The following is a 22,155-nucleotide window of genomic DNA, read 5'->3' as shown; positions in this document are numbered from 1 at the left end:
TATTTGATTGCTCCTGTGTGATGCCAGGTTCCTGTTCTTTGTGGGTGTGTTTGACTGGGTGTGTTTGTTAACTTTGGGAGGAGGCCACCCCAATGCCTTTTCTCATGGTGACATCACTGAGCACACAGAAGGCTTTTCCGTCATCATCTGCTCACTGCACTCATGACTAGATGTAATCTCTATTCTTAAATAAAGAAGTTGTATTTTATTTATTTAACCTTTATTTATGCAGGTGAGTCAATTAAGCACAAATTCTTATTTACAATGATGGCCTGAGTCAGTAGCCTGATGTATCACAATCTTCATACTTCCATATTTGATAGCATCAAAGATCATTATGGTCAGCACTCTCATTCAGTGCCTATAGAAAGTCTACACCCCCTTGAACTTCTTTCACATTTCGTTACGTTACAAACTGGGATTGAAATAGATTTAATTGAAATTTTTGTGTCATTGAGCTACACAAAATACTCCGTAATGTCAAAGTGAAAAGAAAATTCTACACATTTTTACAAATTAATAAAAATGTAATAACTAAAATATAGTCGTTGCATAAGTATTCAGTCCCTTTGTTTAGGAAAGCCTACATTTTTCAGATGTAAAATCTGGCTTAACAAATCACATTATAAGTTACATGGACTCACTCCGTCTGAAATAATAGGGCTTGATCTGTCCCCCATACATACAACATCTGTAAGGTCCCTCAGTCAAGTATTGAATTTCAAGCCCAGATTCAACTACAAAGACCAGGAAGCTTTTCGAAAGCCTCATAAAGAAGGACAGTGATTGGTAGATGGGTAACAATAACAAACCTGTCACGCCCTTGCTCTGGGGACTCTAGTATGTTGAGCCAGGGTGTGAGTTTTCATGCGTTTTCCATTCTAGGTTAAGTATTTCTATGTTGGCCAGTGTGGTTCTCAATCAGAGGCAACGAGTGTCAGCTGTTGCTGGTTGTCTCTGATTGGGAACCACATTTAGTCAGGCTGTTTTCCCACAGTGGTTGTGGGATCTTGTTCCAAGTAGGTTGTGTTTGATCTAAGGACGTCACGTTATCGTTCGTGTTAGCGTTCAATAAATAAGTATGTTTGCATTCAACGCTGCGCCTTGGTCCTCTGTTCCCGACGATCGTGACAAAATCAGACATTGAATATCTTTAAGCATGGTCAAGTTAATAATTATACTGTGGATGATGTATTAAACCACCCAGAAACATCAAAGATGCAGTCGTCCTTCTGAACTGAGCTGCAGGAGAGGAAGGAAACTGCTTAGGGGCCATTGGTGATTTTAAAACAGCTACAGAGTTCAATGGCTGTGATGGGAGAAAACTGAGGATGGATCAACAACATTGTAATGACTCCACCATAATGAACTGAATGACAGAGTGAAAAGAAGAAAAAATATATACTGAATAAAAATATTCTAAAACATGCATCCTGTACGCAACAAGACACTAAAGTAAAAGATCCAGGCTCTGTCGTAGCCGGCCGCGACCGGGAGACCCATGGGGCGGCGCACAATTGGCCCAGCGTCATCCAGGGTAGGGGAGGGAATGGCCGGCAGGGATGTAGCTCAGTTGATAGAGCATGGCGTTTGCAACGCCAGGGTTGTAGGTTCGATTCCCACAGGGGGCCAGTATGGAAAAAATTATAATTTAAAAAATGTATGCACTCACTAACTGTAAGTCGCTCTGGATAAGAGCGTCTGCTAAATGACTAAAATGTAAATGTAAATGTAAAAGTGCAACAAAAACACAGCAAAGGAATACACTTCATGGCCTAAATGCAAAGCTTTATGTTTGGGGCAAATCCAACACAACACATCACTGAGTAACTAACTGCCTCCTTATTTTCAAGCATGGTTGTGGCTGCATCATGGTATTGGTATGCTTGACATCGGCAAAGACCTGGGGAGTTTTTCAGGATGAAAAGAAACGGGATGGAGCTAAGCACAGGCAAAATCCTAGAGGAAAACCGGCTTCAGTCTGCTTTACACCAGACAGTTGGAGAGGAATTCACCTTTCAGCAGGACAATAACCTACAACACAAGGCCAAATCTACGCTGGAGATGCTTACCAAGATGACAGTGAATGTTCCTGAATGGCCAAGTTACAGTTTTGACTTAAATCTGCTTGAAAATCTATGGCAAGGCTTAAAAATTGCTGTCTAGCAATGATCCCCAACACCTTGACAGAGCATGAAGAATTTTGAAAATAATAATGGGTGAATATATTGCACAATACAGGTGTGCAAAGTGCTTATGAGACTTACCCAAGAAGACTCACTGCTGTAATCGCTGCCAAAGGTGTTTCTAACATGTAATGACTCAGGGGGTGAATACTTTGTTTCATTACTCATTGACATTAGAGTATTTTGTGTAGAACATTGAAAAATTACAAATCAATTTTAATCCCACTTTGTAACGCAATAAAATTTGAAGAAATCCAAGGGGGGTTTCTATAGGCACTGTAGTTGATTCAGTTGGCTAGTGGCCAAATCGCCGCTCTCAAGAACTCTACTGATAAGGATATTGTTGCAGTTTTTAATTTATTACATGCACTTGATGTTTAATCAAAGACACATTATCAAAATGAATTTCATACCTCACCTTTGTATAGTAGGAATGCTTTATTTGTTTTTACAGCTAGCCATATCTGAAAGTTTACCCTTGTTTTGTAGGTTTCTCGGCTCTGCAAAAATCTCACTGAAAGACCTTGCAACTGGTCAAGTCAAATCCTTTCCATTTAAAGATCTGGCTCTTGTCAATGAAAAGGGACAGGCTATTGGGGTAAGTTGTTCACTATTTACTAATGGAGATTGCCGCTACTCACCAGCTACCAGGGATATGGGCAAAATAATCATGAAATCAGCTGAAATTGAAACACCTGCAGTCCCCATTATCCCATTGTAATTCATTACATTATATTAGTATTAGCATAACTACAATAACCACATCAGCACCAAAAATCTCATGCAATTTTCCATTTAGAATTTTGATATCAGCACATTTTGATGAGATGATTGATTGATTCCACCAATTATTCACCTTCCAGGCCACGGTGAGCCTTGTTATTCACTATAACCCTCCAGCCAATGCCGCTCCAAACCCAAATGACCCACAGGCAGGAGATGCTGCAGGGGATTCTGGTACGTCATGTGTTCTCATAGACTTAGATAGACAACTCATCATTGTATCGGTCCCATTATGGTGCCTGTGAGAGAATGGGCTGCGCCATCGAGGCCATCTCCATTTTGAGGTAGTCCATTTTCTTCTTCTAATACTTCTATGAGTTGGTAAACAAACTGATTGTAAAAAAAGAGCTGTCTGGTATGCTTGCGTTAATCATCAAAATAAGAAAGAAACATCAGGGAAAGATTGGCTTGTTACTTTTGCCTATCAACCAGGAAGTGCCATTGACAGGGGCAGGATTATGAAAGGCCTATGAGTTTATTTGGATACTTGTATTACTAAAGGCAACAACTAATCTTTGTGCTGTTGATTATACTTTATATCTGGTGACTGTGGTTGAGGTTGTGCTATGTGTGTCTGCAGTGGAAGGTAAAGAGGGGGATGAGGACTTGACTGATGCAGGACAGAGTGGCTCTGCAGGGGGAGTCTCCTCCCCTGGTCAGCCTGGGAACCAAAGACTGGTCAAGAAAACCAGGAAATTGAACCGTCCCCTGGCCAATAAACCTCAGGACTTTCAGGTGAATTCTGGCATAGGGGTTGTAACGTCTATCTAATCAAAAGCCATGAATTATGATTTGACATTGTTCTGATTCCCTTTTCTCATACTCATGATCTCTTACCTTCAGATCCGTGTCAGGATCATAGAGGGGCGACAGCTTCCTGGGAATAACATCAAACCTGTTGTGAAGGTGAATGTTTGTGGACAGACTCACAGAACAAGGATCAAGAGGGGAAACAATCCCTTCTTTGATGAGGTAAAAGAAGGCATATTAATTTAACTTAAATTGACTAAGTCCATGTGTGCTTAGCAAATGTTGAATTATTGCTTGAGAAATGACTGCAGTTGATTTGTCCTGAAGGTTAATGTGGATTTGCTTTTTTCATTAAACCACCCAGATTCCTTTTTCTCTTTACAGATGTTCTTTTACAACGTCAACATGTTACCATCGGACCTATTTGATCAACATGTCAGCATTCGGGTAAGTGTGGTCCTCTGTATCAACATGTCAGCATTCGGGTAAGTTGAACTCAACGTTAGTAATTTGGCACTAACTGATCTGAACCGTCAGAGACCATGTATTGCATTTCATTCTCACTCTAATAAACAGTACTCTCCTTCTGTAGGTGTACGACTCCTTCTCTCTGAGAGCTGACAGTCTCATGGGGGAGTTCAAGGTACTCCATCTTTCCCTTCCACTTCTTATTAAAACATTGAAGGATCTGACTTTATATTCCATTACTCTTGACATATGCATTTTATCAGTCTGAAGTATTTCCCATCTTGCTTCCCACAGGTTGATATCAGCTTCATCTATGATGAACCAGGTATATTTATGGTGCCTTGCACAGTATTTGCATACACTGTGTCTGATTTCCATTGGCTCAATGGAGGTACATGTTGTGCATGTGCCTGTCTGTCTCGGTCTGTCTCACAGCTCACTCTGTAATGAGGAAGTGGCTCCTCCTGAATGACCCTGATGAATCCAGCTCGGGGGCCAGGGGATACCTCAAAGTCAGCATGTTCATCGTTGGGGCGGGAGACGAACCACTGGTACAGTAGTAGTCTGGGTTACTGCTCACAGTTCCTGTTGGCATGATTGATAACTGAACACTAGTCGGGAGCATCTTCATGATCTGGATGAACCCATTCCTGTATTATGACTTGTCAGAGCTAAATGAATCTCCTTGTCAGGTCACATGTACCTGAAAATAACGTCTGTCCCTATCATAGTGAAGTGTGACAACTGTGCGTGTGTGTGTGGCTTCTGCAGGTAGAGAAGAGGGATATTAATGATGACCAGGATGACATAGAGAGTAACCTGCTGCTGCCAGCAGGGGTCACACTGCGATGGGTCACCCTGTCTCTCAAAGTGTTCCGGGCCGAGGACATTCCCCAGAGTACGCCACTCGTATATATAATGTTCTGTTGCTGCTGTTGTGGTTGACTTGTTCTGTTGCTGCTGTTGTGGTTGACTTGTTCTGTTGCTGATGTTGTGGTTGACTTGTTATGCTTCAAGGCTCTTCAGCCTAACTCTCAAGTGCTTTCTCTCTACGCTAAAGATAGGTGTGATTCCGAACTAACTATTCATTTAGAAGTTTCTAAATCTGCATCTCTCAATTAAGATTGTTTCAAGATGCAAGTAAGTACATCAAAGTTAAAGGAGTTGTTCACTATTTTACAACGTGATGTTAGATGGTTCCTCACCCTGAAAGTAGTCTATGGGCCAGGAGAAACTGCCATAGACTACTTACAGGGTGAGGAACCATCTAACGTCAAGTTGAAATAGTGAACTACTCCTTTAACCAGTGTGTTTTTCACTATAGTGGATGATGCCTTTGCCCAGTCATTGAAGGGGATGTTTGGAGGGGATGGGGACAAGAAGAATCTAGTGGACCCTTTTGTCGAGGCTTGCTTCGCTGGCAAAAAGGTATTCACATTACTCTCCACCTAAAATTCGAATCAAGGGGTGGATTTGTTTATTATGGAAATAGTTGTGAAGTTGATATGTGAATGTTTATTGTTGAAGCTGTGCACCAAAGTCATTGAGAAGGATGCCAACCCAGAATGGAACCAAATGCTGAATCTTCAGGTCAAGGTAAAAAAAAAATATATAAAAAAAGCACATCTAATGCACTGGATTTCTGCTTTGGTAAATTGTGATTCAAAACGATGATCCTGCAAAATCTTTCTGCAGTTCCCCTCCATGTGTGAACAAATCAAACTGACCATCTTTGATTGGTAAGTCAACAGCATTCCCTCTACTGAACACTTATGATGGACATATGTATCCATTTAAATCACTCCATTTGAGCTCTGGCAGTTTTCTTCCGCCTCACCTCACTTCTTTATTACAGTATTCGGATGCATACTTCCTCCGTTTTTACACAAATAAGGGCCAGGAGTTTTTCCTGGTCACAAGGCTCAGAAAAACCTCAGGAATGTACATAGTGTGTATTCAGCCCCCTTAGAGTGCCCCAGTGCTCGCTCCCTGCGACCTGCCTGTAGACGTCTCCAGAGTGTGGTCCAGTCAGTTGTTATTTGGCCTGGGAGGAACCCGGCAGTGCTATAGTATGAGTCAGACAGTCAGTCACTCCCTGTTCCAGGCCGGGATCCTGTTGGCAGGGAAACACCCCTGTAACCTCTGTCTGTTGCTACAGGGAAAAGTGGGAATAGTAGGAAATAGGTGCAAGTCAAAGATTAGGAAAACAGTCTGTCCCCTAAATGTGATGAAAGTGAAGTTCATTCACATTGGTGGGTGTCAATGTCATGTTGATATAGCACCTTTTATGCAGGGATCGCCTGACGAGGAATGACTGTATTGGCACCATGTACTTGAATCTGGCCAAAATAGCATCCTCTGGTGGCGAAATTGAAGGTATGGTTCTCGTATTAATTACAACACACCACACTATATTTCTCCCTTTCACGATGTCTATAGCTCAAGTATATGATTTCTATGCTATTGTCATCATAGCTTCTAGTATAATGGTGTTATTTGGTGTAATTACACTATGTCCATTCACTTTGGTTGTTAAATGAATGGATCAACTCTATTCATCTCTATACTCAGTTTTAACTTTCTAATATACAGTTCATCCACTTTTCTTTTTCTCTTGGTATAGACAAACATGCGGGATATGGCTTCTCTCCATCACTTGAAGGTTCAATAGATGAATAGATATGTGGTGAATTGTTAAAGTATCGTCCAGTGCAAAAATCCAGTATCACTAACAAGTTGCAATATTTTATACGTCACATCGGTACATTCCACTGATTCTAGCCCAGCATGACATTTCAAATAATCTAGAATGGAGGAATCTAGAATGGAGTTAAAGGAATTTAGAAGGGATCCAATTTGACCAATTTGAATCATTGACTGTGATTACTGCATTGGATTTACTTTGAGAATGTGTGACTGCCATGAGTTGTGCCCGGTCCACTCATTTCTGTAGCCCTTTGAGTACAATAGTAGGATTTTTGAGTGAAGTAAACACACATATCAGTTCAAAGTTGACCTTCCTCGGTACTCAAAAGTTTACAGCGAAACAATTTTGCTTCACCTAACCTTCCCCTTAACCCTTGATATTCAGTTATGGAATTTTGATAACATTTGCATGCTTTGTTTGTGCTGTCACAGAACTGCCTGCTATCCTTTTGTTGTCAAAGATGGAGAGCAAACTCCTTTGCTTCATTTGCTGCATGTGTTGCATTTCTGAGTTGCTGTGTGAGGCTGACATTCTTTCTGTAACCTAACACTTCAATGAAAAATAAAAAACGGCATATGACTCCTGTGAGTTTGCCCGGGCAGATACCCTAACTGTAGTTTTTGTAGATTTGCTAGCACTGTGTGCTGTGTTCACCATTCTCCATCCAAGACATCATCTTCTGACATGCAGAACTAACTCCACAGTAGCTCATCATTTAGAGACATTAGTAAAAAGCATGATTTCCTCCACAGGGAAGACTGGGGAGTCTGAGGTGGGTTTCCTGCCAGCCTTTGGGCCTTGCTATATCAACCTGTATGGGAGTCCCAGAGAGTTCACTGGGCTTCCTGACCCCTACGAAGAGCTCAACTATGGCAAGGTAGGTCCTGCAAGGGAATTTAATACTTCTCTCCATCTCTAAGCTTGGAGATGTTGACAGTTCTCAACATTTGTTGACATTGAAAACGATCTATGGTTTTCTTTTTGACAGGGTGAAGGGGTGGCCTATCGAGGGAGAATCATGGTTGAGCTCTCAACTAAACTGGAAGGCAAGGCTGACAAGACTGTAGATGAAATCCCTAGTGATGACATCTTGGTGGCCCAGGTACTGTGGCCTGTACCCCCATTACTCTTGATACATTTTACTTTACACTTAGCTACACGTATACCCTGTTTTGGTGTAGATGGCCAAAGAAACAAAATGCATGCTGCATCTTTGAATAATACAGTTATTTGAAATTATTTGTTAATCAATTAATATTTTTTCCCTCTAAACTAAACAAACATTTTGTCTTCTGATCAGAAATACCAGCGCAGGAGGAAGTACTGTTTGTGTGCAGTGTTCCACAGTGCCAGCATGCTCCAGGAGCCTGGGGAACCAATCCAGTTTGAGGTCAGCATCGGCAACTATGGCAACAAACTGGACGCCACCTGTAAACCACTGGCCTCCACTACTCAGTACAGCTGTGCTGTGTTCGATGGTAAGGGCCCAAGCCGCCTTAGAAACCGAACTCATCTGGTTTTTGGTACCTCAGCAAGAATCTTTGAATTGGACTAATTCATTTATTTTCAACAGGTAACCACTACTATTACCTGCCTTGGGCTAACACCAAGCCAGTGGTTGTCATTACATCATTCTGGGAGGACATCAGTCACCGTTTGGATGCAGTCAACATCATTCTGTACATAGCTGAACGCCTGGTACGAGATGCAGATTTATGCACCAATTTACCAGTTCGAATGCCTACAATGTATGAATACAGTGTCAAATTGTAGTCTATTGCTCCTTTCAGCAATCTAACATCACTGCGATGAAGATGGCCATCTTGGCTAAAGTCCCCGAAAACCGTCTGGCAGAGATCTGGCTGAGACTGGTAAATCAGGTGATCGAGGACCTCGGCAGGTAAATACTTCCATGTTTGATGGATTTAGTTAGTCAACATTGGGGTAATCTGTTGGGTTTCAAAGATCTAGCATAAACACAGCAATGATGACTCCTAACCCAGCATGTTTATATAACGCAATCCCCATCATACCAATGTTTAAATTTTTTTATTGTGTAAATTGTTCAAAGTAATCATAGAGTTGTATGGTTTGTTAAACTTTGAAATCAATATTTTTTGTTCAGCATACATTTTAAAGTAAAAACATCGGAGTAATACCTTTACTGTGGAATTGCCCGTATCTAACCCAATCCCAACCAGTTTGAAAGTGCCAGACCTGGAGGGCCACTCCAACCTGACCGCACTGGACCTCCAGATGAAAAAGCTGCGCGACAGTGCCCTGCAGACCATCATGGAGGGGGCCAAGAGCATGAGAGAGGAGGCCACCGAGATCAAGGATACCCTGGGGGACATTGAGGGCTGGCTGGACAAACTGAAGCAGCTCGCTGAGGAGGTAGGTCAGAGTTCAAGTTGTTTGTCTGGTCATGATACATACATTTGACAAGCTGCTATCAATAATCAATAATACCATTTTGGCTATAGTCTCTTTTCCCTTTTCATGTACAATGCCCTCTAAATTACCCTTGAAGGTAGAGATAAAGTTGTGTATTGTTCTATTAAAACTGGGGATGTACAGTAATTTGCATGGTGTGTGTCTCTTCAGCCCCAGAACAGCATGCCTGACGTGATCATCTGGATGCTGAGGGGGGAGAAGAGAGTGGCGTACAGCCGCATCCCAGCCTATGAGCTCCTCTACTCCACCTACAGCGAACAGGCCTGTGGACAGTTCTGCGGCAAGACCAGGACTATCCTCATGCAGTACCCTATGGATAAAAACAAGGGTCTGAAGGTTCCAGTCCAGATAAGAGTCAATATGTGGCTGGGCCTGTCTGCCCACGAGAAAAAGTTCAACACTTTCTCCGAGGGGACGTTCAGTGTGTTTGCTGAATTGGTATGTTTCTATTAAAATGACTCACTTTTGCCTTTTGAGTGTTGAACTTGATATTAATGGAGAAGATCGTTGTATAATGTATGTGAATGGCCAATGAAATGACCTGTGTGTTTTCCCCTTTGTCAGTATGAGAATCAGGCCTACATGCTGGGAAAGTGGGGAACTACCGGTCTGGGTTTACGCTACAAATACTCTGATGTGACTGGCAAGCTGAAGCTGAAACAGGAGAACTTCATGCCTCCGCAAGGCTGGGAGTGGGAGGGTGATTGGTTCATAGACCCAGAGAAGGGGTAAGATTCTGTTTGTTTAAATTTGTATGTGTTTTTCTACAATGGTGGAATTCGTAATCAGCCCTCTAGATCACAATCAAAGGAAATGGGCTGGTTCTGCCTCACTCTCCCTGGAGAGACCAGTCATGTTCAGTAGGTAGGGCACACTGTAGTGAAACGTTTTGAAACAGAAAACAAAAATACTATTTTCTTATTGGGCAAGTCTAGGAAGTCCCTCCCTGTTTCAGTCTGTTTTCTTCCCTTTGGTTCCTAATGAACATGACCCGGCTATCAGTTCTCTAGTTATTAGCATTTTTCTCTTTCCATCAACCACCCGTTAGTGAGGAGTGTTGACTGTGTAATAATATGTCTTTCTGTGTGGCTGGACCAGTCTGTTGACAGAGGCAGATGCGGGACACACTGAGTTCATGGATGAAGTCTTCCAGAACGAGACTCGCTTCCCTGGAGGAGAGTGGAAGCCTGCTGCTGAGCCCTACACTGACGTGGTTAGGGAAAACACACACACAGACACACACACACGCACACGTACACACCATTTAGTGTCTCTACAAAAATCATGACCATGTGTATTCATAACGCTGGCGTTGACGCAATAACATGATATAAAAACAGGATAATGATTTAGTACAATGAATGATTAGATTCCCCTATTCAGTTTGGGCTTCCTGTAGCTCTGGCATGGTAGAAGGTGTTCAGGTTGCTGAGGCGTTGTTGGTTGTGTTTGCAGAACGGGGAGAAGACCCACAACCCAGGGGAGCTAGAGTGTCCTGCAGGCTGGAGCTGGGGGGATGAGTGGACTGTAGATGACAACAGGGCTGTGGACGAGAAAGGTCTGCTCTCACACTGATCTCTACAACACTGCTTGCCCTTGCAGTGGAAAACTTGACTTTAAATTGGGATTTCTAATATGTCTTGTCCACATTTACACCTCATGTGATCTACTACTGTAAGAATGACCTGTAGTATTTTCAAGCATTGTGTATACATTTCTAATGGGTTTATTCTGAATGCAGGCTGGGAGTATGGAATCACCATCCCTCCAGATGACAAACCCAAGTCTTGGGTGCCAGCAGAGAAGATGTACCACGTCCACCGACGGAGGAGAGTGATCAGGCCCAGGAAGAGAACATCTGCTGCTGGTAAAACCACTGAGGTCAGTGCACTGTGCCAGTAGGGAACAGTTTGTCTTGATCATAATCAAATGTTGTGGATGTAAAATATTTCCCCTTTTCCCCCATTTTCAGAAGCGAGACCAAGGAGACCCAGAGGGCTGGGAGTTCTCCTCTCTGATTGGCTGGAAGTTCCACAGGAAGGAGCGTTCCGCCGACACAATCCGACGCAGACGCTGGAGGAGGAAGATGGCCCCTGCCGACCGCCTGGGGGCATCCGCCATATTCAAACTGGAGGGGGCGCTGGTGAGCAACTGGATAACTCTGGTCCGCGGGGGCTGCAGCTTCTGCTGGTTTTCTTTTCTCCCTGGCATGAAGACACTATGTGTTGTCCAACAGTTGTCCGTCCCTGTTGTCGAGTAAGATGCATTCTTGATTAATTCGGAGGAATTCTTGATTGTCTTTGCAGGGGGTTGATATAGAAGAGAAAAAGAAAGAGGAGGTTGATGCCTCCAAGCTCTTTGGTGCCAATACTCCCACTGTGTCCTGTTCGTTTGACAGTGAGTGCTTTAGTTTTACGTAGTTGGCATGGATTTTCTGTCTGTCTGTGATGCTGGCTTTAACCGTGTATGTTTTCTTTCTGCAGGCTCGCACGTCTACCACCTCCGCGTCTACGTTTACCAGGCCAGGAACCTTGTTGCCATGGACAAAGACAGCTTCTCGGGTCTGCACGTCTCCTTGTCAAAATCATGTTTTGATTTGGTGAAAGTTGACACGATGTGACATATTATGAAAATGTGGACGTATTAACTAACACACACAACATTTGTCTATCTTGTCCTAGATCCATATGCCCACGTGTCCTTCCTGCACATGAGTAAAACCACAGAGACCATAAAGGCTACCCTGAACCCCACGTGGGACCAGACCCTGATCTTCCAGGATGTGGAGATCTACGGGGACCCCCAGAACATCGCCCACTATCCCCCCAACGTGGTGCTGGAGTTGTATGACAAGGACCAAGTGGTGGGTGTGATCAAAGTCCCTTCAGTCACCGAGGTTAAAGATGCACTATGCAAAAATCGCTCCGCCATTTCCTGGTTGCTAGAATTCTACTAGTTGGCCTAATTTCTGATTATGTGACAAAACAAGCAAGTATAGTGCAGAGAATCATTGTACCATCTAAACCGCTGTGAAATATATTTTCCATAACCCAAAATATTGTTGTTTCAGCTGTTTGAAGCTGGTGTACAAAACCGAAAGTAAAAGACACAAAAACAAAACGTAAGAACGGGAAGCATAGAAATAGTGCACAGAGAACAGATCTACCGCTTCTTAGACTTGCTTTCAACGAGAATGTGAATTTGGTCGGGTCGCCCAAAAAGTTACATATACTTTTTACCCCCTTTTTCTCCCCAATTTCGTGATATGCAATTGGTAGTTACAGTCTTGTCCCATCGCTGCAACTCCCGTACGGACTCGGGAGAGGCAAATGTCGAGAGACACGCGTCCTCCGAAACACGACCCCGCCAAGCCGCACTGCTTCTTGACACACTGCTCCCTTAACCCGGAAGCCAGCCGCACCAATGTGTCGGAGGAAACGCCGTACAGCTGGTGACCGTAGTCAGCGTGCATGAACGCGGCCGCCACAAGGAGTCACTAACCCGGATGACGCTGGGCCAATTGTGCGCCGCCTCAAGGGTCTCCCGGTCATATTGCAGCTTTAATAGTTATCATTACAGTGCCCTATTAACTGTGATTGTCATCTTGGCTGCAGTTGGTTAACATGTTGCTCTCTGCCCCAGGGGAAAGATGAGGTATTGGGCCGGAGCGTGTGTGTCCCCCTGGTGAAACTGAACCCAGGCCTGGACCAGACCCCCAAACTGCTGTGGTCCCCCATCACACAGAAGGACCAGCGGGCTGGAGAGGTTCTGGTGGCGGCTGAGCTCATCCTGAAGGATAAGGTGCAACACCAGAAGACTATGTGGAGGAGTAGCGGTATTAGTTAGTGGGGTAGGCCTATAGGAAATGTGTGATGTGGGTTGTGAAAGCTCTCTCCCTCTGTGTCTCCAGGGTAACGAGATGGACCTCCCTCTGCTCCCTCCCAAGAGGGCGGAGAATCTATACATGGTGCCTCAGGGGATACGGCCTGTGGTCCAGCTCATGGCTATTGAGGTAAACTACAATACTTCAGTAATGTCATAACTTCCCACAGAAATGTACTTGCTATTTCCCACAGTATGTATTTTGTTACCCAGTGTGTGTTTGTTTCAGATTCTGGCCTGGGGGTTGCGCAACATGAAGCCCTACCAGTTGGCCACTGTGGCCTCCCCTTCCCTTGTGGTAGAGTGTGGAGGGGAGATGGTCCAGTCTGCTGTCATCAAGAACATGAAGAGGAGCCCCAACTTTCCTGGATCTGTCCTCTTCCTCAAAGTGGTAAGAGCGGCTTGCTTGGGATCTCACAGGCATGTGTGTTGTGCTTTTGTTACATTTTTACACCGTGCCAATGGGTGGGTGCTTATATTTGTCCTGTTTCACACGTGTACAAGTTTGTATTATACACGTGTGAAAGGGAAATGTGTTTTTTTTCAAATCCCAACTCCCCCTGAGACACCCTCTGAGAGTGGGGTCACGGCCAGGGTATCCATTATCAACGGCAACCCTGGAGCAATTAGGGTAACTGCCTTGCTCAAGGGCACATCAACAGATATTTAACCTTGTCGGCCCGGGGATTCAAACTAGCGACCTTTCGGTTACTGGCCCAAAACTCTAACCACTAGGCTATCTGTGCTACATTTGTGTAGGCATCCTCTCATTCTCTCACTCAGCAGATCGATGTCAAAGTTGTCATATCTTCATCCTCAGCTTCTTCCCAAAGAGGAAATGTACACTCCTCCCATCGTGCTGAAGGTGATCGACCACAGGCCATTTGGCAGGAAGCCAGTGGTTGGACAGTGTACCATAGACACTCTGGAGGAGTTCCGCTGTGACCCCTACATCATCCAAAAGTCATCCATGTCATCCAAAAGTAACTATTCTCTTCCTCTGACACGCTTACTTATTACACGTGCATACATACCCTGTGGTGAAATTGAAATGATTTCACAACAAATATGAGATAAAAAAAATTGTCTATCTGTTTTTGTTAGTGGCTCTGATGGCTGCTTTTCCTCACGACACCAGAATTGACATGGAAGACAGGAGGCCTCTGCTTGAAGCTCAGGTATACTTTGGCATTCGAATAGGAAATCCCTCTCAAATTCACCATATTTTGTTACACTCTCTTATGAGTTTAAGATCTATTCTATCTAATATAAGAGTCCGAATTTCATAGTCGATACTCTGACTTGCAGTTTGTGTACAGTATGTCAGCAGCAGTCAACAAAATGGCCACCACTACTTCTCGTCTTGTATGTATGATGTGTAGTTCAACTCTACAGGCCTGGACAATGACACTGCAGGGTTGAGGGAGCCTCTCTGATTCTATCTAAAGTGATGAAATGGCAGATGCGCAAGGAGTGATTATGAGCAGAGTTAAAATGTGTGATTCATCCAAAGAAGTAAACTAAATGAAATATAATCCAATTCAACTTTAAACCTGTTTTAAAGTTGAACGTTTGTGAGTTTAAACAAAAAACGGACATCTCTGTCTGTCCCTATTCAGAACCGAGCAAAAAAACAACAACATTGATATTGAAACTATTATTTTGACTTTGCTTTATCACATCTCGCTTACTCGTTTCAATATTCCAAATTTGCAACAGATATTACTGATCAGGGGAACATCTTAAATTGTGTATTATAATTTTAAACATTTAAAGTTATGTTACTTAAAATAACAGAACTGCAAATTATACCAAATGATACCATTACCATTGTAATCAATGATCAACTTTCTAGACAATCTTAGCTCATGCATTGACAGTGCATTCAATAATGATTCAATCATGAAATTGGATCACAATCAGGGATCATGGCATCAAACTGTATAATCATTGAATCAAATAAATATGCCGTTGTTTTCCTCAATGCCACAATACATTTTATACCATCTACCAGATTGATCATGCATGTGAAACAGTTTTAAATGATTCCAATGATTCCAATGATTCACATGATTCATGTGACACTGATTTACAAATTCACTAGCTGGGATGATATTCGGAGAATCTCAATTGCATTTCCTTGACTCCTTGCATCCTCTCTCCTCGCCTCTCACAAAACCCATTGGATGAGAAAGTCCAAGGTCCCTCCCTTCTGACATTCTCCTCCAATGGGTTTTGAGAACGAGGCGAGGAGAACGGGCGCGAGTAATCAAGGAAATGCAAGTAAGATTCTCCCATTGACTTGATACCTTGATCACTTATCTTTCCTTGCATCCCCTTCTTCCTTAAAAGCATGCAGAGAAGGTGAGATATGAAACTTTACGCACATATCTCTATCACATAAGAAGCACTCTGTGACGTACGTTCTAGAATGTAATACTATCTTCACTTTTTTACATTAGGAGAAGGAGACAGTTGATTGGTGGAGTAAATTCTACGCTTCCATTGGAGATCAGGAGAAGTGCCGTCCTTACCTTCAGAAAGGATATGACACTTTGAAGGTGAAGTCTTGACGTTTCACACACGATACACCTGTGCTGCAAACATCTGAAGTAACTGCGCTAATTAGTTGGCATTTTGTTTTTCTTTCCTAGACTCAAATATAATTTTCTACATCTCTGGTTTCAGGTGTATGATAAGGAACTGGAAAATATTCCTGAGTTCAAACAACTCACCGATTTCTGCAGCACCTTCAAACTGCAGAGAGGCAAGAACGAAGATGGGGATGATGATCCATCTGTTGTTGGAGAATTCAAGGTGGAACAGCAGTTTCTCTATTATTTCACAGATTCCATACACATTCTCGTACATACCTCATATACAGTGGGGAGAACAAGTATTTGATACACTGCCGACTGCCTACTTACAAAGCATGTAGAGGTCTGTAATTTTTGTCATAGGTACACTTCAACTGTGAGAGACGGAATCTAAAACAAAAATCCAGAAAATCACATTGTATGATTTTTAAGTAATGAATTTGCATTTTATTGCATGACATAAGTATTTGATCACCTACCAACCAGTAAGAATTCCGGCTCTCACATACCTGTTAGTTTTTCTTTAAGAAGCCCTCCTGTTCTCCACTCATTACCTGTATTAACTGGACCTGTTTGAACTCGTTACCTGTATAAAAGACAACTGTCCACACACTCAATCAAACAGACTCCAATCTCTCCACAATGGCCAAGACCAGAGAGCTGTGTAAGGACATCAGGGATAAAATTGTAGACCTACACAAGGCTGGGATGGACTACAGGACAATAGGCAAGCAGCTTGGTGAGAAGGCAACAACTGTTGGCGCAATTATTAGAAAATGGAAGAAGTTCAAGATGACTGTCAATCACCCTCGGTCTGGGGCTCCATGCAAGATCTCACCTCGTGGGGCATCAATGATCATGAGGAAGGTGAGGGATTAGCCCAGAACTACACGGCAGGACCTGGTCAATGACCTGAAGAGAGCTGGGACCACAGTCTAAAAGAAAACCATTAGTAACACACTACGCCGTCATGGATTAAAATCCTGCAGCGCACGTAAGGTCCCCCTGCTCAAGCCAGCGCATGTCCAGGCCCGTCTGAAGTTTGCCAATGACCATCTGGATTATCCAGAGGAGGAATGGGAGAAGGGCATGTGGTCTGATGAGACAAAAATAGAGCTTTTTGGTCTAAACTCCACTCGCCGTGTTTGGAGGAAGAAGAAGGATGAGTACAACCCCAAGAACACCATCCCAACCGTGAAGCATGGAGGTGGAAACATCATTCTTTGGGGATGCTTTTCTGCAAAGGGGACAGGACGACTGCACCGTATTGAGGGGAGGATGGATGGGGCCATGTATCGCGAGATCTTGGCCAACAACCTCCTTCCCTCAGTAAGAGCATTGAAGATGGGTCGTGGCTGGGTCTTCCAGCATGACAACGACCTAAAACACACAGCCAGGGCAACTAAGGAGTGGCTCCGTAAGAAGCATCTCAAGGTCCTGGAGTGGCCTAGCCAGTCTCCAGACCTGAACCCAATAGAAAATCTTTGGAGGGAGCTGAAAGTCCGTATTGCCCAGCGACAGCCCCGAAACCTGAAGGATCTGGAGAAGGTCTGTATGGAGGAGTGGGCCAAAATCCCTGCTGCAGTGTGTGCAAACCTGGTCAAGACCTACAGGAAACGTATGATCTCTGTAATTGCAAACAAAGGTTTCTGTACCAAATATTAAGTTCTGCTTTGTTTTAGATTCCGTCTCTCACAGTTGAAGTGTACCTATGATAAAAATTACAGACCTCTACATGCTTTGTAAGTAGGAAAACCTGCAAAATCGGCAGTGTATCAAATACTTGTTCTCCCCACTGTATATGCATAACCACATTGGCTCAAATAGATGGAATGCATCAGTCATAAATCAGGCTATTGCTCCCTTTATAGTGGTAGAGTTGAGGCATTGCTACCTGTCAGTGATGGCTGATGACTGTGTTTTCAGGGCTCTTTTAAGGTGTACCCTCTATCAGATGACCCGGGTGTGGCTCCTCCTCCTCGCCAGTTCCGTGAGCTGCCTGAAAGCGGGCCTCAGGAGTGCCTGGTGAGGATCTATGTGATCAGAGGCATCGACCTGCAGCCCAAGGACAACAACGGCCAGGTTAGTCCAGCGCCGTGACCTTGGAATTCCACGTTTCTATCTGGGAAAAGATGATTCTGAGATAATTGGCTTTAAAGTTCCGAACCCTCATTGATTTGAATGGTGTGAGCAATTCTCATCATGTATTCTTTTTAACTTAACAACATGAATTGGGGTATTTAGAGCACCATATAGGTGGAGAACATTATACAGAAAAAGGTTACATCAATAACTCAGTTTGGCAAAAACATTCAGATATAAGTTCAAGTTTTATTGTCACATGCACAAGTACATTGAAATGCTTAACTTGCATGCTCTATATAACCGTATAATTCTAAGCTCTCACATTGTGCATTGCCAGGTTGCTGTTCTCTTACTTACTCTACCTTGCAATCTCTTTGATGTTGCAACATGACATGTTTGTTTTCTAAATTTGCCTTTCCTTTACAGTGTGATCCTTATATAAAGATTTCCCTGGGAAAGAAGTCAATTGAGGACCGAGATCACTACTTACCAAATACCACCAACCCTGTGTTTGGAAGGTAAAATCTCACATTCATTTAAAGTGGCAATATGTTACTTTTTGGGTCGACCTGACCAAATTCACATAGAAATGTGAGTTATAGATATGTAATTCTACTTGAAAGCAAGTCTAAGAAGCTGTAGATATGTTCTATGTGCGCTATTTCTATGCTTCCCGTTCTTACGTTTTTTTTATTTTTGCGTCTTTTACTTTCGGCTTTGTACACCAGCTACAAACAGCTGAAACAACAATATTTTTGATTATGGAAAATATATTTCACAGCGGTTTGCATGGTACAATGATTTTCTACACTATACTATATTATTATGTCACATAAACTGAAATTAGGCAAACTATTAGGGTTGTAGCAAACAGGAAATGGCGTAGCGATTTCTGCATAGTACAACTTTAAATGGACTTACCCTCAAGATCGAATGTTATTCTACACTACCCTTATACCACATCTCCCTTTTTGCAGAATGTTTGAGATGTCATGTTTCCTGCCTCAAGACAAAGACCTGAAGATCTCAGTGTATGACTATGATCTGCTGAGCCGCGATGAGAAAGTGGGAGAGACAGTGATTGACCTGGAGAACCGCTTACTGTCACACTTTGGCTCCTACTGTGGCCTGCCTCAGACATACTGCATGTGAGGAGACTTGTTCCTGCTGTACATTTTTAAGTCATAGTTCACTTAAAAAATCTTAAGTTTGTCAGACATTTTCAGAACTCGAATTTGGTGTTGATATGAGTCATAGTGCCATGCCATCTGTTGTGTAGGTCCAGATAACAACTATATGCCTCAATACTAAATGAATGAGAAAGATAGGCACCATAATTTAATTTAGCCCATAATCATTATGGGGGACTCTGATTGATTGGCTGTGTTGATCTCCCCGAAACAGCTCTGGAATCAACCAATGGCGCGACCATCTGAAGCCCTCTCAGATCCTTCAGAACCTGGCCCGCCTCAAAGGCGTCCCTCCACCCAGAACAGAAGATGATGGCAAAGCACTGTCATTCAATGGGAATCAGTACACCCTGGCTCAATTTGGTAATTCATAACCAGGTTTTTTTATGGCGTTTTCAAAAACGTTCAACTTTCATTTTAGAGGCATGAGGACAAGGGTATGTTTTGTGTGACATGAGTTGGTCCTGTAGTTTTTCTTCCTGACCAGCAAAAAACAATGGACCCTATATATGAGGTAACTCACGTTTACCATCTACATTTAGAGGCCAACAAAGAGATCCACCAGCACTTGGGTCCTGCCGACGAACGGATCTCTCTGCATGTGCTCAGAACACAGGGACTGGTGCCAGAGCATGTGGAGACCAGGACACTGTTCAGCAGCTTCCAGCCCCAACTCTCTCAGGTCACAGGTCACATGTTGTCTTCCTCTTTATCTTCAATGTCTCCCACTGTCTCCGTATCTGAGACTAACTGTATTTTTCACTCACTTTATAGGGATGCCTTCAAATGTGGGTGGATGTTTTCCCCAAAAACATGGGCCTTCCCGGACCTCCATTCGACATTGTACCACGCAAGGCCAAGAAGTAAGGAGAATCGCTTCACAATTTGGTATTTCAAAGTGATCTTGTCTATAATCGTCTATTCTATTAATGAATAACATGTCTCCATTTAAAGGTATTTCCTCCGAGTTGTTGTTTGGAACACCACTGATGTCATTCTGGACGAAACTAGCATTACTGGGGAGCGCATGAGTGATATCTACGTCAAAGGGTATCGGTGTTGAACAATGTTTAAAAAAAATTGGAAGAGATATTAGGATCTAAGTATTACCATGGCAGCCATGCATATAACACACTTGTGGTTTGTTCAAACATTTTAAAAACCTAAATGAATTAACCAGTCAGTCTGTCGGTCCAGCTGGATGCCAGGTATGGAGGAGGACAAGCAGAAGACTGACGTCCACTACAGGTCTCTGGACGGGGACGGCAACTTCAATTGGAGGTTCGTCTTTGGCTTTGAATACCTGCCTGCTGAACAGCTGTGTCTGGTGTCCAAGAAGGTGTGTTGAGGCTTGAGAAACAATTACAAACGGAATAGTGTAGTAAGACAAGATTGAGGTACATTTCTTTGCCAGCATTTTGTCAGTCTTGCTTATTATCTTCAACAGGAGCACTTCTGGAGTCTAGACAAAACAGAATTCAGAATACCCCCCAAGTTGATTGTTCAAATTTGGGATAATGACAAGTTCTCATTGGATGATTACCTGGGTGAGACACTCTAGCACTATGAATTACCGTACAATACTTTTTTCAACCAATAATGACCATAATTTTGCTTCAGCTGATCAAATCAGCTATTTAACACATGGTTCTGAGATGGTCTTCTGGTCATTGTACAGGCACGGTAGAGCTGGATCTCCGTAAACTAATCCCTCCGGCCAAGATCTCAAAGACGTGCAGTCTGAGTATGATGGAGGAGGTGATGGATGCCCGGCCAAACAAATCAGACCTGGCCAATTCCCTGTTCGCTCAGAAGTCTGTTAGAGGCTGGTGGCCGTGTGTCACTGAGCAGGATGGGAAGAAAGTCCTTGGTGTGAGTACAGCTAAGAGAGCATAAATCATCCTGGTTTAGCGATAATCTTGTATTCAACCATGTTTAGTGTCTCTGAAGAAGGTTACTACTTTGCAAATTAAAGAGCTATATGTGAAATATTGTATGGAATAAATCTGAATGAACATCTGTTATGTTTAGGGGAAGGTTGAGATGACTCTGGAAATCGTGTCTGAGCCGGAAGTGGACGAAAAGCCTGCTGGGAAAGGCAGGGATGAACCCAACATGAACCCAAAGCTTGACTTCCCTAAGTAAGGATTTCCACTCTTCTGTGTATATTCACCCTTTATAGGCCTAACAGAAATGTTTACCTCCGATATATACCATATTAAACTCTGTTTCCTCCTCTCTTCCAACATCAACAGGCGTCCGGACACATCCTTCTTCTGGTTCACAAACCCCTGTAAGACCATGAAGTTCATTGTGTGGCGCAGATTCAAGTGGCTGTTCATTGGACTGATCCTACTGATCCTAGTGCTGCTTTTCCTCGGAATCCTGTTGTACTCTTTACCGGTAAGAACAGGCAGGAGGGGATAATGTTCAATCAAACTGTGTTAAATCAAATTCATATTAATGAAATAACAAACCGACATATTGCCTACATTTTGATGTGATTAATGCTTGCCTAATTAAACATTTTCTCTCATTCCAGAACTACATTTCAATGAAAATTGTGAAGCCATTCAAATGAAAACGCCACATTTTGCTCTTATGTCAAGAAGAACAGAGACCAAAGTCTTCCAATATATTTTCAACCAAAAAGATCATGACTATTTTTATGTATTCTAAACTGTATTTGTGTAATATTTCAAAAAAAAAAAAAATTGCCCACAGAATGCAGAATTGGTATATTGTTCAAACCAACTTCTGACATAATTATGTTATCTTTGCACAAGTTAATTAGAATTCCTTGAACTTTATGCTCTTAAAGTATTTTTTATGGATGCTTTGTAAAGAAAAATGTTGTGGTCATATACACACTGATTTTTTAAATAAATGATTGTTTTAAGGTCCTAATGAATGATGATCAGTAGGCCAATTGCATTGGTGGTCTTTGTGGTTATACAGTATGTACTGAACAAAAATATAAACGCAACATGTAAAGTGTTGGTCCCATGTTTCATGAGCTGAAATAAAAGATCCCAGAAATTTTCCATAGCCAC

General features: G+C 42.8%; 1 protein-coding gene across 1 annotated transcript in view; it reads left to right on the top strand.

Annotated features, from left to right (window-relative positions):
* The window catches only part of LOC311099860 (myoferlin-like), a 25,933-nt gene extending 3,778 nt beyond the window's left edge, over positions 1-22,155 (top strand). Inside the window, exons 4-51 of the mRNA XM_084140587.1 lie at positions 2,676-2,784; positions 3,050-3,143; positions 3,550-3,704; positions 3,813-3,941; positions 4,104-4,166; positions 4,312-4,362; positions 4,482-4,512; positions 4,623-4,738; positions 4,959-5,085; positions 5,512-5,615; positions 5,715-5,783; positions 5,883-5,926; positions 6,481-6,563; positions 7,647-7,771; positions 7,883-7,996; positions 8,195-8,372; positions 8,468-8,592; positions 8,685-8,794; positions 9,096-9,288; positions 9,499-9,786; positions 9,913-10,076; positions 10,447-10,561; positions 10,804-10,906; positions 11,090-11,229; positions 11,321-11,491; positions 11,655-11,745; positions 11,832-11,909; positions 12,030-12,211; positions 12,991-13,149; positions 13,259-13,360; positions 13,460-13,621; positions 14,051-14,213; positions 14,335-14,408; positions 15,693-15,791; positions 15,919-16,047; positions 17,754-17,909; positions 18,339-18,430; positions 18,890-19,060; positions 19,317-19,465; positions 19,645-19,784; positions 19,877-19,965; positions 20,057-20,152; positions 20,300-20,441; positions 20,550-20,649; positions 20,781-20,974; positions 21,134-21,243; positions 21,358-21,505; positions 21,645-22,155. Of these exons, the coding sequence (XP_083996713.1) occupies positions 2,676-2,784; positions 3,050-3,143; positions 3,550-3,704; positions 3,813-3,941; positions 4,104-4,166; positions 4,312-4,362; positions 4,482-4,512; positions 4,623-4,738; positions 4,959-5,085; positions 5,512-5,615; positions 5,715-5,783; positions 5,883-5,926; positions 6,481-6,563; positions 7,647-7,771; positions 7,883-7,996; positions 8,195-8,372; positions 8,468-8,592; positions 8,685-8,794; positions 9,096-9,288; positions 9,499-9,786; positions 9,913-10,076; positions 10,447-10,561; positions 10,804-10,906; positions 11,090-11,229; positions 11,321-11,491; positions 11,655-11,745; positions 11,832-11,909; positions 12,030-12,211; positions 12,991-13,149; positions 13,259-13,360; positions 13,460-13,621; positions 14,051-14,213; positions 14,335-14,408; positions 15,693-15,791; positions 15,919-16,047; positions 17,754-17,909; positions 18,339-18,430; positions 18,890-19,060; positions 19,317-19,465; positions 19,645-19,784; positions 19,877-19,965; positions 20,057-20,152; positions 20,300-20,441; positions 20,550-20,649; positions 20,781-20,974; positions 21,134-21,243; positions 21,358-21,505; positions 21,645-21,683 (5,866 nt within the window). The 3' untranslated portion in view covers positions 21,684-22,155. The remainder of the gene's footprint in view (positions 1-2,675; positions 2,785-3,049; positions 3,144-3,549; positions 3,705-3,812; positions 3,942-4,103; positions 4,167-4,311; positions 4,363-4,481; positions 4,513-4,622; positions 4,739-4,958; positions 5,086-5,511; positions 5,616-5,714; positions 5,784-5,882; positions 5,927-6,480; positions 6,564-7,646; positions 7,772-7,882; positions 7,997-8,194; positions 8,373-8,467; positions 8,593-8,684; positions 8,795-9,095; positions 9,289-9,498; positions 9,787-9,912; positions 10,077-10,446; positions 10,562-10,803; positions 10,907-11,089; positions 11,230-11,320; positions 11,492-11,654; positions 11,746-11,831; positions 11,910-12,029; positions 12,212-12,990; positions 13,150-13,258; positions 13,361-13,459; positions 13,622-14,050; positions 14,214-14,334; positions 14,409-15,692; positions 15,792-15,918; positions 16,048-17,753; positions 17,910-18,338; positions 18,431-18,889; positions 19,061-19,316; positions 19,466-19,644; positions 19,785-19,876; positions 19,966-20,056; positions 20,153-20,299; positions 20,442-20,549; positions 20,650-20,780; positions 20,975-21,133; positions 21,244-21,357; positions 21,506-21,644) is intronic.

The sequence above is a fragment of the Coregonus lavaretus genome (assembly GCF_964263955.1).
Source record: "Coregonus lavaretus genome assembly, chromosome: 1".
Lineage (NCBI taxonomy): Eukaryota > Metazoa > Chordata > Actinopteri > Salmoniformes > Salmonidae > Coregonus > Coregonus lavaretus.
Note: the sequence above shows the minus strand (reverse complement) of the source record. Positions and strands in the feature narration are given on the sequence as shown.